Source organism: Amphiura filiformis, chromosome 16 (genome assembly GCF_039555335.1).
Source record: "Amphiura filiformis chromosome 16, Afil_fr2py, whole genome shotgun sequence".
NCBI lineage: Eukaryota > Metazoa > Echinodermata > Ophiuroidea > Amphilepidida > Amphiuridae > Amphiura > Amphiura filiformis.
In genome coordinates, this window is record NC_092643.1 from 39,758,156 (window position 1) to 39,776,625 (window position 18,470).

Consider the following 18,470-nt stretch of genomic DNA (forward strand, 5'->3'; position numbering starts at 1 on the left):
GTCGTGTGTCTTATGGTGGGGCACATTTGCGTTACAAGCACTGATTTTGATCATGTGTCTTCCTTTTCACTAAAATTGATACATGACTAAAACTAAACATCTCACACCAGCAAAACTATACATTTTTGGAAAGCTTATGTTCCAAGGAATCCAACTATGCAAATTTGAAGTTGGTTTACAGGGTGTGTAAGAAAATATATAGGGTGATATCATGAAAAATTAAATTTTACTAGTAAATTGATTATTTACTGCATTTGCTACTGATATGGAATACCTCAAATGAAATCTAATTTTGGGACAGGCAACACTATGAGCTTTAATAAAATGTATACTTTTGCTATGTTATGACTGACCAAAGTGGTGATACAGGGTGTAAAATATACATAACTTCATGCACAAAATGTTGATTACATTTTTGAAAATATTTTCTTTAGAGTGTATCCTACATTTATTTTAACTGCATATTTAGATTCCTGGGGTAAAAAGCTTTCCAAAAATGTATAATTTTCCTATCTTAGGGTGTATAATTCTCAAGATACAACAATTGAAAGCCAAAACGCATGTTGTGACTGAAAATTTTTGCATTTGTGTGTAAGTGAATAGTAAAAAATTGTGGTTCTTGTGACTTGCAGTTCTCAGTGAATACTTGTAAACACGATTAGATGAAATTAATAGCTGAATATGAATAATGAATAAACAAGCTTTCATTTCAGGTATGATTTGCATGTATAGCACACAATTTGACAATGATATAATTAAAATTCAAAAAGATTTCATGTCTTCAAAGCATTTGCCACAGAGATTGTACATACTCCTCTACCACATATCCTCTACCACATATCCACCAGGTTTACCTTCGTTAACATTTTAATATTTTTCGCTAATTAAACGAATTGGAATTCCAAATTGTGAAACATATTTGAAAATTAGAATAATCAAGCTGTATAATGAGCCCAAACTTGATGCAATTGGACAAAGAATAACTTTGTGACAACAAGTTAAATCAGAAAGGGAAGAGAAAAATGTAACGCCACCAGGTATTTTGTGGTCCCACCATAAGACACATGACCTAGAACTATATTACTGAGTGAATTATGCACATAGTTATTTTATACGTATTTGTTAGATCAGGCCCTCTCAACTGGCAAATAAATTAAACATGAGAGAAGGTGTATCGTGAAAATGACTGTGGTCGATCGATCGTAAGTTAAACGTTTATTGAAGCAATTTATTTCCCATTTTTATGTGGATCCGTTGATCTGTCGTCGGATCTAGGTCTGTGTTCTAGTATTTACCCAACTGGCGGCATGCGCGCCACTATGCCATTTGTGGTACCGGTACTTGGAGTCAGTTGAAGTGGCGCACGGTAATTTTAATAATTTTTTTCACATATTATAATCTCGAACAAAAAAGGGGTGAAAATACCCAATCTGGGCCTTTAAAAAAACACAGAGCTTCAGGGGGCGCTGCCCCCTGGACCGCCAATAAAGCTTCACCACTGCACCTTACTCGTTATGTGCACGAGCTACCTCAGACATGTTGGTACTTCATGATCACTTAAATTTTCCAGTTGGCAATTCAAATACATGATGTAAACTAGTTGAGCTTGAGAAGGCCTGTGTTAGACTGTTTGTTTGATCTAATGTGATGTGATCAAGCAAAATCAGTCAGAACTCGGAAATATTGATTTTGAGGTATAGCCAAACAAAGGCAATACATGTATATCTTTGGAACTGGTTGTTCAATTTCAATGGGGTTTTCTGCAAAATGCAGCTTTGCATATGCTTTTTACTAGATCCTATAAGAAACTGAATAATATTTCAGAGTTCTGACTGATTTTGCTTGATCGCATCACATGATTATTCCAATACCACTAAAATGTTGATGTGTAAAATTTTCAGAGCAATTTCTTCACAAATTGGCGATCTCGTGGTATACTGCCGCCATGGTATTCAGCGTCTCAACTCCAGGGAAGATGTGGTAGAAGATGACAGTGGGTGTCCGCAGCAGATTTGTTTGAAAGACAGAAAAGATCATGAATCCTGTTGTGATTATGAGACAGTGGAGTGTCCTAATAGTCTGCAGTGTGGGCAGTTTCAAAGGAGACATTTAGAAGAACATTGCAAGACTTGTTACTTTGTATCCTGCTTGCATCATGATAAAGGTTAGTACGGTATTAATTACCAGATACACAACTGCTAATCAGTGGCGGCAGATGTGGCATCAGTGGGGTTTTTTTTTCAGATAGTATGGGGAAGTGAATTTCAGGGGTGAATCAAACATATTCACTATTATTTTTTTTTTGCCCAAAGTAAACATTTTCCTGATTAGGCCAATAAAAACTATTTGTTTGCCTTTCAGAGACAAAAATGTGGAGGTCGGTTAGGTTGATCCTTTTATTTTTTTTCATGGGCACTTTTTGACATAATATGGAAAGTGATCCTCTTACAGCGCAACTAAAGCCATTGAGCACATGATGTGGTGTTTTGATTGTATTTTAAGTTGAATGTAGTAACATACATGTACAAGAGTGTTTCTTAGAAATTATTCCGGGAAATTATTACTACACTTTTGGGAGAGAAAAATGCCAAAATTATGAAATTTTATGAGTTATTATTGAGTTTTAAAAAAAACCACAAGATATTTTGTATTTTTTGGGTCGTTTGCGAAGGGCAAACAAACACAAACAATTTTTTTTCATTGGCCTTATTTGTAACCAGGAGGGAGTGTTAGAGGCAAATCCCATTGTGGAGTCCTCAGACGTACATTGTAGTAGTGGAGCTTTTTGTCATCCCATCTGATCACATTAGATAGTGTTTACATTGGCAATATCCATTTCCATGTTGTATTGTTAATTGGGATGGCTTTTCAGAGCAAATCAAAATTTAATAATGAACCTGGGAATTAGTGTACATACATATGTTTAAGCAAGTCTTTTGGACTTTGCAGCAGAGCATTAAATAGCTCTTCTGGAGCCTTCAAGGAGTGCTGTTTAGAGTAAAATTTGCAAAAATGTAAGGAGAGAATGGTCAACTAAGGAGAGCTAAAAAATACTCTCCTAGATCAGATTTAAGGAGAGCAGTAGAGAGTGATTGCTCGGGCTCTCCTCAAAAGGCAGTCCCGGATTTGGCAAATGCATCTCATGAGAGGCATATAGGCCCTATAGGACTAGTTGAGCACTCTGTGTTATTGTCTTAAACTTTTTAGAAATGCTGACATATCAGCATAGACAAATTTGAAATTACATTAATTATGTATAATCACCAATCAGGGTCTCCTTGGAAAGCTGTGGTGGACACTGAATGGAGGTATCCTGGATAAATAAAGTTCAAAGGAAAGTCTGATGGGGGTGTATGATCAAATGGACAAAAAAAAAGCATGTATCTGTAGGTTCTTAGGGCTCATATTGAAATTCCCTTACACAGGAAGGTGTGCAGCTTTCCTGTGCTAGCTGCCTTTTGTTAAAAATCCTGGGCAGGGTGTACATGTATCACTGATGCATATAATCCATCCGTTTTATGACCGAGCTTTCCTGAGGCGCGTGCTTAGCGAGGGGAATCCTGCCTTCTTTCTGTGTGAAAACGTGGTAAGGTACATGTATTTCAAGTTACACATCCACATTGTATAATGTACTCTGTACATGTACCTGTAGGTTGTGACTTTACTGGAACTGCTGAGATGGTTGAAGAACATGAGTTGGAATGTGAAAACAAGGAGAAGCCTGTGGTACGAGGAGTAGCAAGAGATGAGGTTAGTGCTTTTAGAAGTTGCTCTTTATACGGGCGATACGGGCCCTAAATTGTTTCAAACTATTTGGGCTACTACCGATTAGGTCATGGGCTACTGAAAATAGTTGCAGGGAAAGTTGAATAAACACCAAAGTAGCAATAACATATTTAAAATCCTGGTATGTTGTAACAAGATACTTAGATTTTGAAAAGTTGCTTAAGGCAGAGTAAGAAAGCTGTGTAGACACTCCAATTCTTTGATCTAGTAGTAAGGCCCATCACCAAAACGTGTTTTGAGTTCAATTGCTCCAATGATTTGGATTCTAGTCCTGAGCAAAATTGTGTACCCTAGACTAAACAAGTGCCCATAGAACAGTACAGCCACAAGGTTGGTAACCACCAAACTACCAGATTTGGGGTGGGGAAGCTTTCACCTGATACCAAAGTTTGCATTTCTATGGGGTAAACCGTAAAGTGATGGGATGCGTCTGTCAATTTGGTCAAGCACCTGTAAAATTATGTTCATGTTTGGGATCTCCCAAAACATTTGGGAACTTTGAAGCTTTACCAATCTAATAAAAAAAAAGTTATATGAAATGTCTAAACTGAGTAGTTAAAACATCACATTGTACAATGTAGATTTGTCATCTTGAGAGGTGAAGACTTTAGGCACAGATTTCAGCTACATTGTATGGTGATTCAAAACAATTGCTTAACCACAACTTGAGGCAAGTTCAAGTTTCCAGAACAATTCAAAGCTACAATGGTCATAAGTCTTGGGACAGTTTTGATAGGGTAATGTAAATAAGCCCCCACTCCCCCGATCAATGTTGAATCCTACCTTTTTGGTCACACATGCCTAGTGGCAGCCAACATTAATTGGGTGCACCCAACATTGATTTATCACATTCAAAATAATGTAAATATGGCCATAGTGTTCCATTTCCATAAATGTCCCAACACATTTTAACCTTGGTAGTACATTGTAGGTCTAAAAGGTTGAACCATACAGAATCATGTTCACTGATTAACATGGAACATTGCTTTGATGCTTTCAAATTCTGATGAAGGACAAGCAAAGATTTACTCATTGTCATTGTTTTTTTCAGGTTCAGAGACTACATCATGAAAACAAGGAACTGGACAAGAAGGTATCCATTCTAACAGAGAAAGTATCCTTTTTAGAAAGGTCCAAGGAGACGCTGTCACTTCAGTTGGAACAATGCCAATTGTAAGTTGCCAGAAACTAATTCTATCAATACACATTTTCCCATCATGCACTGCTCAAAAACACCAGCAGTATTTCCATGTCTGCGCATGCTTTATTGGCCGCATTGGAATTGTATGCTGAGTCAGCTAGTTTTAGAGCCAAGTAAAGGTTGTGATTAGGGGTCAGGGATGAAGTAAGGTTTAGTGTTAGGTTTAAATTTAGGATTCTGAGTTACCATATCATTGTTATGGCAAAGCTGCTGATTAGTGTTGAGGTACATGTATGGTAATTATTAAAAATTTATGAGAATCAACATCCATTCAAACAAATCTTTTTTTTAATCCTTGCGAGAATTAACATGCATGGCTCGAAAAAGTGGGGAATTTGAGAAGCTCCTTCCTGGGAAATATTGGTGTTTGGAGGGAAATTCTGGTATTTGGACTTGGAGGGAAATTTTGTCATTTTTGTATATAAAAAACAGGGGTGTATCCTTAGTGTAATTAGATATTCATGAGTTAGACTAGTGTAAAGACTCCATTGTGGAATTAAGCAGCTTACGGAGTAAAGCTGTATAATCCTTCAATAGAAGATTTGTGCCAGGCTAATTCCATGCAGTCTTACACGAAGGATAAACCAAAAAAGATGCTATACAGGGTGTCCCAGAATGATTTATACCGGGAAAGATGGAATTTTTTAGGTATGAACAGCATTTCTATTGGTCATATTGTTTTGCCTTTTAAGTTGTACATATATTTATCTTTCTCGGATTTTTTAGATTTTTAAAATTGGATGTTTCTAGTAGAAGTTAGAGAGGATTGCGTAAAAATGGTGAATTCCAAGTTTTGACAAAGCAATGTATTTTGAAAATCTGTAAAATTACTAACCGTTCAGCACAAAGTTATTTGGAAAATGTTATGCAGTATATTTGTTGTGTCCTGTTCTTACTTCTATTAAGTCGATATCTATCGTTTATTTATGATGTTACTGAAGCAATTCTTGTATGGAATAAAGGATTTGCTACGCTTGAGTGACCTCAAATTATTCTTTCTTTGGCGGTAGTTTTGAAGCCAATTATTGCGGTGTTTGAGTTTCATCATTTGAAATGCCGGCAGAGATGGATTTTTCATAAAAGTAGAAGGTTTGTCCTTAGTGTCACAGCATGCATTTATGTCTACAGTATATTGGCAAGTCCACAGATACGTAACGAAGAAGATTAAAATTCATTGCGCAGAATTCTTGAGGAAGTTATTTCCTCTGTAATAATGACATTTTTGGGTAAAAATTGGGGTAAAAATCACATAAAAAGTATGTTTTTCAACCTAAATATCTGATGTCATGTTGAAATGTTTCACTTTTATCAAGAATTATTTAGCATTGTAAGCTCTACATCTGTCCCAAATTTGGTGTATTTCCTATAAAAGAATGTGGGATTTCTCCAATATATTGCACAGTGCGGCTGGACGATGGTGATAAAGGATCCATGTGTTATGATGCCTTTACACTGTAAATTACACACATGCAGTTTTTGTCCATTTTCAGTAATAGCAATGTCACACGAAAACGAATCAAGCTACTTCCATGAAAGTCACAGAATAAGTAGGAGACATGTGTGGCATTGTATTGCACTTATTAAGATTAGATACACTGTTGACTACATATTTTTGATATTTTGTTCAAACACGGTATAAATCATTCTGGGACACCTTGTACATTGTGGGAAATCCAAACCTGGATTTGCTATAATTTTCATTTGATAACTTTCTTTCTCTTGACTATTGTACACCATGTTCAATCAGACTGACATATGCATGAATGACTGATATCATACTTTACGTTACTTTTTTTCAGAGCTATTGTGGAAATGGAGAAGAAATTCAACGAAATGAATGAAAAACTTGAGAACCAACAGAAGAAACTGAAATCTCCGTCATTCCGTCGTACTCATACCAGAACAAATAGTGGGGGCAGTGTATCAAGTATAAGAGGTATGCTTGACCAAGTTTACTTTTTGGAGTCATTTATATGTCATGTCTCCTAACAAAATGGTTCTGATGGTACGGCTTCACAGCAGCTGAAAGGAGTATCCCATCATGCATTGCAGTATATCTGCCTGCTCCATAGTAAATGTATACAAAATATAAACAAGAGCCGCTTAGATATTGAGAGCTATTGATAGATTCACAATACTATATGGGTGATATTTTTTCAAACAAAAGTCTAAGCTTCCCTGATTTAAGAGAGTAATTGAAAGTTGAAGTGTGGGATTTTGTGTACATTTTCTATGGCACAATCAGTTTTATAATGGTACCACAAAGCATAATGGGATACTCCCTTCATTCAGCTGCTGTGGTATGGCTTGCTGCTACTGTTCTTTTATTTAATTTACGGACACAACATGTACATAATAATTATGCACAACTGGGGAATATGAACCAATCATGCTATGCAATCTTGTTAATAAGCAGCCGGACGCTGAAGGTTGGAGCTTCTGTGAAGTTAGCACACATATTGACACTATATCAGTTATGTACACCTGTGTATGAGAATTAAATACAGGAACAGTACGTACATGTAGGTGATCCAAAAAGATTATTTAACAGGCGTGAGAATTTCCAGTCAAAACACTAGAACCAGATTTTTGTGATGTCAAAATTTTCTGCAAATTTATTGATTTTTAGCTTTATTTTCTGGCGTTTTTGTCCAATTTTACGCGCTTTCCAGATTTTTTCATGAGTGTTTTATTCTGATACTTGATTTAAGAAACTGGAACCCGGGACTGGAACGCATCCTACTTTTCTGCAACGCTACCTAAGCAGCTAATCTGTACTTCCAAAACATTGGTGGTTCAATATTTTAATTTTATTTGTTCTGTTACACAACAGGCTGATACGTTTCGGCAACCATTATTGCCTTTTTCAACATGTGATGCAGCAGTCACTTTGCATCAAATGTTGAAGAAGGCAACATATACAGGGTTGCTGAAATATACATATTAATCATTTAAAGTAGAAAATGTTCTTTTTCAGATCCCAGTAATGTGGTACTCACTCAGAATCTTTGCTACTTTAACAAACTATGAATGATCCTGATCAATCTGTTTCAAAAGATATACATTAATGTCTTTAATATAGTTCAAATAATGAATGGAAAGGTATTCGTGGCTAAAGCTGCAGGGATGTAAGTTTTCTGGTTTTTGTTGCGGATTTCCGGTTTTCCGGAATTTTTTATTTTATTTCACTTTTTTTAACATTTTCGGAATTGAATGATGATATTTCATCATAAAAAGAGCAACAAAAAAATACACAAATTTTTAGGGGTGATACCCTCATAGCCTATTCCCTGATCCCTAGCGTTCGCTAAAAAGATAGTGCTGCAATCAAGCGTTCGGCTTGCTCGCTTCGCTCACACCATTTCAGGGATTTTTTTCAACAGCTATTTACATCCCTGGAGCTGGCAGTTTCTCATATTACAATAGTCTGCATTTGCTCATGCATTGGCTTAGAAAGATTTTCAACATGGAGGTGGGGCTGAAAATTGGGCCACCCTGGGGGGTGGTGCCCAAGGTATGTTCCCCCTCGGAGTCAGACAATTTTGCAATTTTAGGTCAAAAATACCCATTTTCCCTCTATTTTATCACAATTTTTTTAACTTCACCTAGGATTATTGAGGGAGGGGGCTGAAAGGTATTTCAGCCCCTGCACTAAAATTATTGAGGGGCTGAGCCCCCCTCCCCCGGTTCCTAAACCTATGTCGACATGTCGTGTTCATTTGATATTGTGCATCATTATTTGCAGCTTCTTCAGCTCTTACTGCAATAAGATTATTAATATTATGTTTTCTTATTACTTGTTTCAGTCAATAGAAATTCTTCATTTAATGAATTGTCATTCTCTGGTAGTGATCCGTGGCAGCTGCCATTTGAGTTCAAATGTATTGGTACACTAAGGTAAGTGAGATAGGTATACTCATTACAAATTACAATACGGGAAGATGTGCCACTAACACGGGTCGCATATATGATCATTTGGTATTAAATTAAATGGCCCCTTTGTCTAGGCCAGTTTGGTATATGAATGTTTTTTGTTTTTAAATTGCACAATTTTGTCTCTTTGTAGCCAGATTTTTTCAAGTTTTGCCAAAAATTTGGGGAAAAGTTGTAAAAATTCAACTAATATATGTTAAATTTGGACTTATTTTATATTGATTGGTCTCCCAGTATGTCATGCACATTGTGTATCCACCATAATTATTTGATTTTGTACTTTCAGAGGTCACAATTCTCCCATCCATTGCCTAGCAACCAGAAAGCATCAGCTATATTCTAGTGGAGGTGATAACGTTATCAAAGTATGGAATGTAGAGGCGCTATCCAAAGGATGCGTACAAAACATGCAGGGTCACACAGACAAGGTAGGTAATGATGGTCAAATTATCAAATGAATAGTGCAAGTATGTTTTCCCCATGGGGTTTCCCTTTGCCCAAAATCTAACCTTAACCATAAAAATCAACCTTCTTACTAATTTTTTTGTAAGCGCGATCAAATCAGATGATAAAATTTAGAGTATTTTTTTTATCATCAGGCGGACAGCCCAAATTTAGGCATCTGTCACCTGAACCCTTAGAGTAGGTAATTCACTCTCGCTAACTTTCATAATATTCTGGGTATCCAATGTGGGAATATTGTGGATCATCAAAGTTACAAAAAAAAAGTATGACCAAATTCTGTGTAAATTGTGTGCAAGGTGTGTGATCCCAAAATACAGGATCTCATTGTTCTATATTCCAGTTGAAATCCATACACCCTCTATGGAAAACATGATCTTATCTCCCACACAGGGAGTGTGAATTTCAAATGAAGTTTCCTGAATGAGTGACTCCATTTGACATTCATACCCCTGTGTTGGAGATTAAGGCTATGTCCATAAGGTGGTGTATGGATTACAACTGGAATAGCCCTTTTTCAACAAGAAATTTTGTTTGTGCTTTTTATGCCTTGTTCCTGTAGAAAAGATAAGGTTGTGATAAGAATGGGCTGTTCCAGTTGAAATCCACACTACCCCCGTGGAAGATTTTGGAAATATCTTCCACAGGGGGAGTATTTTTTCAAATGTAATTGGTCAGAGTTAATCATATTGAAACCCATACTCCCCCTGTATTATGGCTTAACCTATATTTTCCACAACTGGAGTAAGTATTACAAATGGAAGTTTCGCAATTGTGTATTCTATTCAAAATTGATACTCTCTCTGTGGCAGACTGTAGCTAAATCTTCCACAGGGGTAGTGTGGATTATAAATGGAATGGCCCAATTGTACTAAGACATATATTGATATCATATGTTAAATAATATGTAACCAGTTCTATTTCTTTATATTGATTATTATCCATAGGTTACAGCATTACTGACGACAAGAGAATATTTATACAGTGCCAGTGCTGACAAGTCAATACGTATGTGGAAGTATGACGCAGCGACAGAGTATAAGTGTAGAAAGGTATGTGGGACTCCTTACACCCAAACATACACCCCCCACAAACAACCCCCTCATATATGCACACCCACTGTTGCCACTGGCAAACATGGACACAGGTACACCACTTATAGTTTTCACTATCTAACTGTGGACACATACACACGTTTGAGTTTGAGTTGCCTTATTGTGGCAGCCTTAAGTTTTCTCTATCTGAAGTGCAAATTTACTCTATTATTGTGTTTTATAATGCATTTTTATTATAATATCTAATAATACTGTCCTAAACTTGGTATTTGCTGCCCTTTTTTTAACATACAGATTTACACATCTCACCCTCATACGCTTGAATTCTAACATAAATTGAAGACTACCAACACTCATACACATAGCACTGCTAGTGCTTTTCGGTGCTGGGAAAGGAAAGAAGGAAGTTTTAGAGGAAGAAAATTAACAATAAGTTGTTAGTTTCTCTTGGGATTCAAACAACAGATCCCTTGTGCCAAGCACGCCATCGGCAACCAGTAGCCAAATGTGTTTCGCTGGCTCAGGCAACAAAACTTCGCGTATATATGACTTGATCACTTTCAAATGGTTCCCATAGCCTGACACCTGCTATCAAATATTACACAAAAGATACAGTTGCATGATGACATTAACATGGTATGTATATTTCCTTTTGTAGGATGCCCATGAAGAAGAGGTTTGTTGTCTGGCCATAGCTGGTCTTTACTTGTTCTCGTCATCTCATTCAACAATCAAAGTAAGTTCCGGCTCATCTGAATAAAAAATGACAATTTGGGCAGTGACCCTTTGCTTGATTTTTATTCCAGGGCTAGAATTTTGGAGAGAATCTGCAAATTGATTCTTACGATGTTTGTCATAAACTAATTTGTGTGAATCCAACGTGATTCTCATAAACTTTTTATGTTTGCACAGCAAAGATTGGGCAAGAATCAAATGGTTCTCAGAAACAACTATAGTTCAGTTGGCTTCCTCGAAAGAGTGGCATCAGTGTGTGCTCCAGTGCAAGTGGTATTAAATCATGCATGTTATCTCAAAGAACTGGCATGTTTACACACATGATCAAAGGTGGTACATCTGTACATGAGCAAAGTAACTACGGCATGATGTCACATGAAGCCAAATGCACTATATAAATAAGACTTGGAGAGTCAAGTTTTATTCTTGCACTGTGCAGTGAAATTTTACCACTGGTGGTGGGTTTTTGTTTTGTTTTTGCTGTTGTTGTCCTGGTAGTATTTGTTGTTGTTGTTATTTTAATTTTGTTCTACTTTCCCCATGCAAATTTACTTTTCATATTCCATGGTACTAATTTGGCCCAAACGTTTGGTGAATATCTTTATTATTTCAATACAAGAAGGTCATACATGTATGTGTACATGTATAATGAAATAAAAACTCTTAGACATGTTGAATTGGTTTGCTCCGTCATTGGGAAGGTAACATTATTGAAATACTTTGGTTTGTTTCTTGACTATAGGTCTGGGATGTAGAAACACTAGACTTAATCAAGACTATCTCAGGTTTACATCATTGGGTGAGAGCATTAGCATTAGATCCTATGAAGGTACGTAAATTGTTTAACAACTAAAACTTTTACACTTTTATATTTTTTTGTCACCATGGGGTATTTTCATGTTGCAATGTAATAAGGTAATATTGATCAGAGTCGTGCCTGGGCAAATCAATTTGAAGTCAGTCACCACACATTGGCAATGAGTCGACATTGGCGGAAGTGGCAGTGTTCTGCGATGAATAATTCATTTCAAATTGGTGGTGTCAGGCTCGGCAGTTTGTCAGTTACCGCTTCTACAACACTGTTCACTTTGTGTTTACTGTATGATAGTCATAGAAAGGCCTTGTTTAAAGTGTGAAGTAACTGGACAAAAAAATGCCCCAAAATTGTTATCAATGTGTGCCTATTGTCTTGGTTGGTCTGAGCAACAAAGTAAAACACCAAGATTGATGGCTACCTTCAATCTCAGAAAAATATGTTTGAACAGTTACTCTAATTCTCATGCTCATCTTATCATAGTGTACATACTACAGTTTGATCAGCTTGTAATCAGCAGAAATTGTTAGGCTTTACCACTATGCCAAAAAGTAGACCCATGAGAGTGATATAGTTGACATGCCTGGCCTATATTCTATATTGTGTGTGTTGAAGAAAGTAGACAAAGTATAGGACTTGATTTAATAATTTATGATGCTTCTAGCGAGATCTTACAAGACAGTTCTTGAAATAAAATGTACTGATGTTAATCTGCTCGCTGATTACGAACTATATGTGAGTTACTGGAAACTTCTGTATAACCTCTCTCCTTTCCCCACCAATCAAGTTTGGGAGAAGATATGCTGAAGATGAGCACATTGTGCATTATAACATTGTACGGGGCTAGAAGGGGGACCATTTCCAGCCCCGTACAATAGAAGGGGGACCATTTCCAATTAAGTCTGTAAAGTGTTCGAACCATGTTTTCTGAGATTGTTGCTTATTCCTAAATATTCATTGGTACTCCCTCCAGACCATTCTTTTTTACCTGTGATTGTGACATCCCTATTGGTTTTCTTACCATACACAGGAATATTTATACAGTGGATCTCACAATACGGTAGCTGTGTGGGATGCTAGGGGGGAATTTGCAATGAAAAGACAACTAGACCACCAATTTGGATCTGTGTATTCACTACTCATCACAAATCTATACATTATAATGGGTGAGTATGTAGAAGTCATACTAGGTGTTATGATCACACCTAATCAATGTTTATGTGAAATGGGGCCTTCCATTTAAAATCCATACTACCCCTGTGGAAGATTTAGCTAAAGTCTTCCACAGAGGGAGTATGAGTTTAAAATAGAATAGACAATTGGGTAACTTCCATTTGAAATACTCACTCCAGTTGTGAAAGATATAAGTAAAGCCATTTAAGAGGGAGTATGGGTTGCAAAATGATTAACCCTGACAAATTACATTTGAAAAACATACATTCCCTGTGAAAGATATTTTCAAAGTCTTCCACAGGGGTAGTGTAGATTTTAAATGGAAGGGCCCAATATGGACTGCAAGATGTCATCTTTAATTTTCCTTGTAATAAGTAATATTTAAATATAGTATTTTATTGTCAATCTTTGATGAGAGCGTACCTCCATGATTTTAACAAGGTGCCTCCGAAGCATAGCATGTGAGCTTTATGCGTCGTACACATTGTTAATTCCGCTGATCGTATATTTTGTGAGTTGGGCCTTGTCAACTTCGCGGAAGTGCATTCTCGTCAAAAGTTTACAGCGATTTACTATTAAGTTCTAGTAGTGGTTTTAGTACTTCAAGCAGTGATGTAAGTGTGTTTTTAGTAGTCACAGTAGTAAAGCAAATTCATTGACTCATATGCACAATTGGTACAAATGTATACTGGTATCATGGTAGCATTATAACGTTGACATCACTGCCTCAAAGAAGCTAAAAGCACTACCGTAAAAACTTGATAGTTAGCATATGTGTTACTATAGAGCGCTTTTAAAACATGCAAACATAAAGAGCCCCATCCACAAAAGTGTAAAAGGTTTTGAGCAAATCATCGATACACAGTTATGAACGAACAAGTAGTCCTGCAAATTTGTGTCTCAACCCCATTAGCTCAGTTGGTAAAGCATCGGGCTATGATACAGTTTGATGTTTTCAAAAGCGCTCGATAGTAAGCACATATGCTAACTATCAAGTTTTTACTGTATGTCATGTTTGTCATTAGAGAGGCTTGTGAAAAAGTAAGATATAAATAATGCTTCAACAAACAGGCTCTTGGTTGTCGAAATAACCACTTTTAATTGAATTGAATTGAATACACTTAAATGAGGAATTTACAAGGCTTTCAAAAATAATAAATTGACAAATTCACATTGTGTGTTTGATCAAGATGACTACAAAAAGAGTGTTTACTGATTCAGAAGGTGCCTTGTGAGAACTTGATCATATGGTTTGTGAAGGATGTTTTGATTTATAATTTTTTTAGAATTATGCAACCAAAAAGATTATATAATCACTGTTTATGCGAAATGCAGGTGACAAGAATTACTTGTTATCATCATTCCCATTAATATCCAAGTTGCAGCAGGAATTTTCTTTGGATATATTGAAGCCTTTTGAATACAGCATTTATTCCCATGTGTGGGTTGGCTTCCATTTTGTTTTTATGATGCACTCCTTCAAATAGCACTCATGCTGTGTTTACCCATCTACAAAACTCCATAATCATTTGAATTTTTTCCCCAACCCAACAATTATCTTAATGAAACTTAACCGCTAGTTACACATCCGGTTGGAGACGGTTTCTACTATTCTGAGCAATGGAACGCAATTTAAGGGCCGTTCAAGTTTGAAGCTGCCCCTCACTTATTCTTTATTAATTTAATCATTACTTGTGACACCAAAGGATCTTCTAGTATACATATCAAAAAGCATGGTGTGTTCTCCAACTACACATTGATATATGTGATGCGATCAAGCGAAATCAGTCGGAACTCGGGAATATTGATTTTGAGATATAGCCAAACAAAGGTAATATTTCCTTTTGTTTCCTGTTGTTTTGGAAACTCTTTAATTGCTCATATCTTTGGAACTGGTTGTTCAATTTTAATGGGGTTTTCTGCAAAATGCAGTTTTGTAAATGTTTCTGACTATTCCATAAGAAACTGAAAATTTAATATTTCCGAGTTCCGACTGATTTTGCATGATCGCATCACATATACCAATAATGATTTAGTAAACGAAGTGACAATACAATCATTGAGCTAGGATAACAAGCTGTGGCTGCATCATACCAAACAACTTTTGATAAAATGGACCCCATGTTAATGGCAATATCTTGATCAGGCTGTGACCAATAGAAACCTCATTGATACTCAAAGCCTGTCTCCCAAATATCCACAGCATGGCATCCTACTCATATTAAAAAAAAGTTAAAATAAAATGTATTTTATATAGGTCAAGATATTTCTTCTTGATGTTCACCCATTTTCATACCTAACATTGCAGTGATGTGAACAAACAGTATTAAACAAGAGTGTGTAATTTGTCTGGATAGATACGATCCAAGTTTTTGAAGTGCATTTTGCATGACTTTTACTTACTTTCCCAGGGTTGAAAGAATCACATCATAATGGCATGTACAATGGGCATCCTATCGATGAAGGTTTGATCAAATTTTCAATCTCATGAAAAGACAAAATGCACTTAATAAGAAGTGTAGAGAATATATACAATTCTAATACAATAATACTGTATACGTCAATAATACTATATATGTCAATGTAATCATATTCCTTGTGAAATAATGGGCCAGCGTTGGTTATGTAATTGGCACAATCAGGGGTCTTGGGAATGTGCTAATCCAGTTGAAATTCATACACTACTATGGATGACATGACTTTATCCTCTCACACAGGGGATGTAGATTTCAAATGGAGTCACCTATTCAGGTAACCCCATTTGAAATTCACACTCCCTGTGTGGAAGAATCAGGTCATGCCTTCCATCAGGGGGTGTATGGATTTCAACTGGAATAGTCCAATGCATTTCTACCTCTCTCTTCCTCTCCCTCTGACTTAAATGTTGGTGCAGGTAAATAAAAGTGCTTGTCTATGTCTTAACTCTTCCCATTTGATTTTAGTGTGCCCAAAATTTTGAGGTGCACCTTTTGGTCCCATTCTTTGGCAATTTGGCAGATATCTGGTAGTATTTTAGTTCCCTTGTGCCCAATCATCATGCCAGTTCTGGCCCAACATGGCCCAAATTAGCACTAATGCTCACTTGTCTGTACTAGGTTCACAATATTAAGACAATGGTTTTTGGATAACATAACTTGCATGCCTTTTTGGCAGTAAACATAGCTTGAGCAACACAGTCATGCTGGAAAAGCTGGAAAAAGGTGTGGGTGCGCAAAATCTTTGCTTCTCAAAATGGTTTCAAAAATCTTTTGCTGTTGGAATTCATATATGTTTCATTTCTGTGGTATTTTATGAGTGATCATTTCATTTTATTTCAATTTCGCTATGGTAACTCAAAGCCATAATTTGTTTCACAATGTTTTTGTTATTAGCATCCCCATGTGCCCAGATACTGGCATTCCCTGAGTATAACACCAACCAACATTTGGAATGATCTCGCCCGATTTGGACCCATTTCTTTTTTCGTGCACCAGATCGTCCGATCTGAAATTCTGCCCATTGCGCCCCCCTGTGTATTTTGACCCTTGTTACAGTTTCATATATCAGGAAGTGGTAATCCAAATGTTTCAATTTTTCAGTTAATCTGAAATTTGTGTTTAGAATTATATGGACCAGTGTCAAGATGATAAGGCACAGCCGTGCGGTCAACACTGTATGCCTAATCTGCAATAGGCAAGGCTGTATCAGAGATCCTATAATAATGAGATAAGACACTCTCTACAAACTGCCTATACCATGCTATACCTCAGTAGAAGACAGGCAAATCGCAAGCGTCGTCGCCGGCCAAGTCTTACTTCGAACATGTAATGAGAAGATACCATAGAGTCCTACATAGAGGTCTGGGGAAGAGACGGTCCGAATTGACCTACCTTGACCAATAATTTATCAGAGAATCACATTTTTGTACCGCTCACAAAACAAAGAGTAATACGTCCGGCCACCGCTGTCAATCATTCTAATGAACAAATAAACAAGCTCTGGCAATGACGTAATCCTAATTATAAATGAGAAAATCACATTGTACATGTACTGTCTGCTGTACTAGATGTCTTCCCACAAGTGCCGAAGTGTAGCGGTCCTGGCTGAATAGACTGGGCTTAACTGAAGTGCTGGAGGTGGCTGGGTTGTTCATTTTATGTGCCTTTCCATTCTTCTAGAATTAAATATTCTCCTCTTGTGCTTTAAAACAAATTTAAGTTCTTTCAAAATTCTATCAGGTCATTTTGATATTTTGATATTTTTGGTTGCAATGTATTGTAATTAATGTGCTTCATAATGACGGTGCAGTGTGGCCCAGCAGTCTTTGACTCGGGTGCAAGCATTTTTACCTGGGTTAAATTTGTGGTGGAGGCAGGAATCATTAACAATCACTCATCTCAACATTTTTGCATTTAAATTATGGGGCATATTTTGTACACACTACTGTGGGCATCATGGGAGAACAGTAAATTGGATAGCTAGGTTGTGCAATTTGTGTCCCTCATGTTGATGGTAGGGCCTACAGAAAAACCTACACCATATTTTTTTTAATTTCTAGGTGCTTAATTCTCATTTATGCATGCAATTTTTGCACAGAATCTTGCTATTTTTAGGAAGAACAAATAATACAGAATAAATAACAGAGATTATTTAGCATGGCATTATATTTTGATTAATGTATATGCAACACTGACTTTTATTTTTTAGACAGAACTGGTTACTTTGCATGGTAGGAAATTTAAGTAACTCATATAAAACACAATTAATGCTTTTATGTAATCAAATGTATACAGTGCATGCCTGTTTATTTATTTTTGTATTTATTACTTGTTTTATTTGATTGTTTATTTATTTTGGCCAAGAGATGACTAATTCATCCAACTATAAAACAGATTAGGTGATGGCCATTCATCAAGACATCATCTATGACACATTTTTGTCGGTATACTTTATCTTTACCATTATGTTGCCTAATTGCAGCTTGCACCAGCTCAAAAAATTGAGTGCATTTTAATTGGTTGTGATTGGTAACAGTCATATTAATGCAGTTAAAATTTACCATACAAACTTCAAGGCTATTTGTTTTTACACATAGACATCTAACATCATCATGTAAGAAATAATATTATTTAAACCATTCTTGATGAATTCTGCAATCCCTTCAACAAAGGCATTATAAACTGGGAGCTAATATAACACTAATTTGTTCATTTAAAGATACACTGAAACTTAAGCTAAGATTTTGCATCAGGTGCAACTTATTATAGGTTATTATATTATAAATTTAAACAAGACACATTATTGTTTAGCATACATTTATATTTATTGAAGC

At 36.3% G+C, this 18,470-nt stretch overlaps 1 protein-coding gene across 5 annotated transcripts in view; it reads left to right on the forward strand.

Moving 5' to 3' along the window:
* Nucleotides 1-18,470, forward strand: part of LOC140135973 (E3 ubiquitin-protein ligase TRAF7-like) — a 28,208-nt gene that overhangs the window by 1,366 nt on the left and 8,372 nt on the right. For 3 of the 5 annotated variants that reach the window (XR_011856593.1, XM_072157673.1, XM_072157672.1), the window contains exons 2-12: nucleotides 1,902-2,164; nucleotides 3,653-3,750; nucleotides 4,838-4,959; nucleotides 6,787-6,923; nucleotides 8,794-8,884; nucleotides 9,207-9,348; nucleotides 10,330-10,434; nucleotides 11,096-11,173; nucleotides 11,915-12,001; nucleotides 13,017-13,152; nucleotides 15,571-15,624. Coding sequence is in view for 4 of the 5 variants with exons in the window: in XM_072157673.1 (XP_072013774.1) it covers nucleotides 1,902-2,164; nucleotides 3,653-3,750; nucleotides 4,838-4,959; nucleotides 6,787-6,923; nucleotides 8,794-8,884; nucleotides 9,207-9,348; nucleotides 10,330-10,434; nucleotides 11,096-11,173; nucleotides 11,915-12,001; nucleotides 13,017-13,152; nucleotides 15,571-15,624 (1,313 nt within the window). In the remaining variant the exon portion in view is untranslated. The remainder of the gene's footprint in view (nucleotides 1-1,901; nucleotides 2,165-3,652; nucleotides 3,751-4,837; nucleotides 4,960-6,786; nucleotides 6,924-8,793; nucleotides 8,885-9,206; nucleotides 9,349-10,329; nucleotides 10,435-11,095; nucleotides 11,174-11,914; nucleotides 12,002-13,016; nucleotides 13,153-15,570; nucleotides 15,625-18,470) is intronic. The other 2 variants (XM_072157675.1, XM_072157674.1) reach the window with 1 other exon arrangement.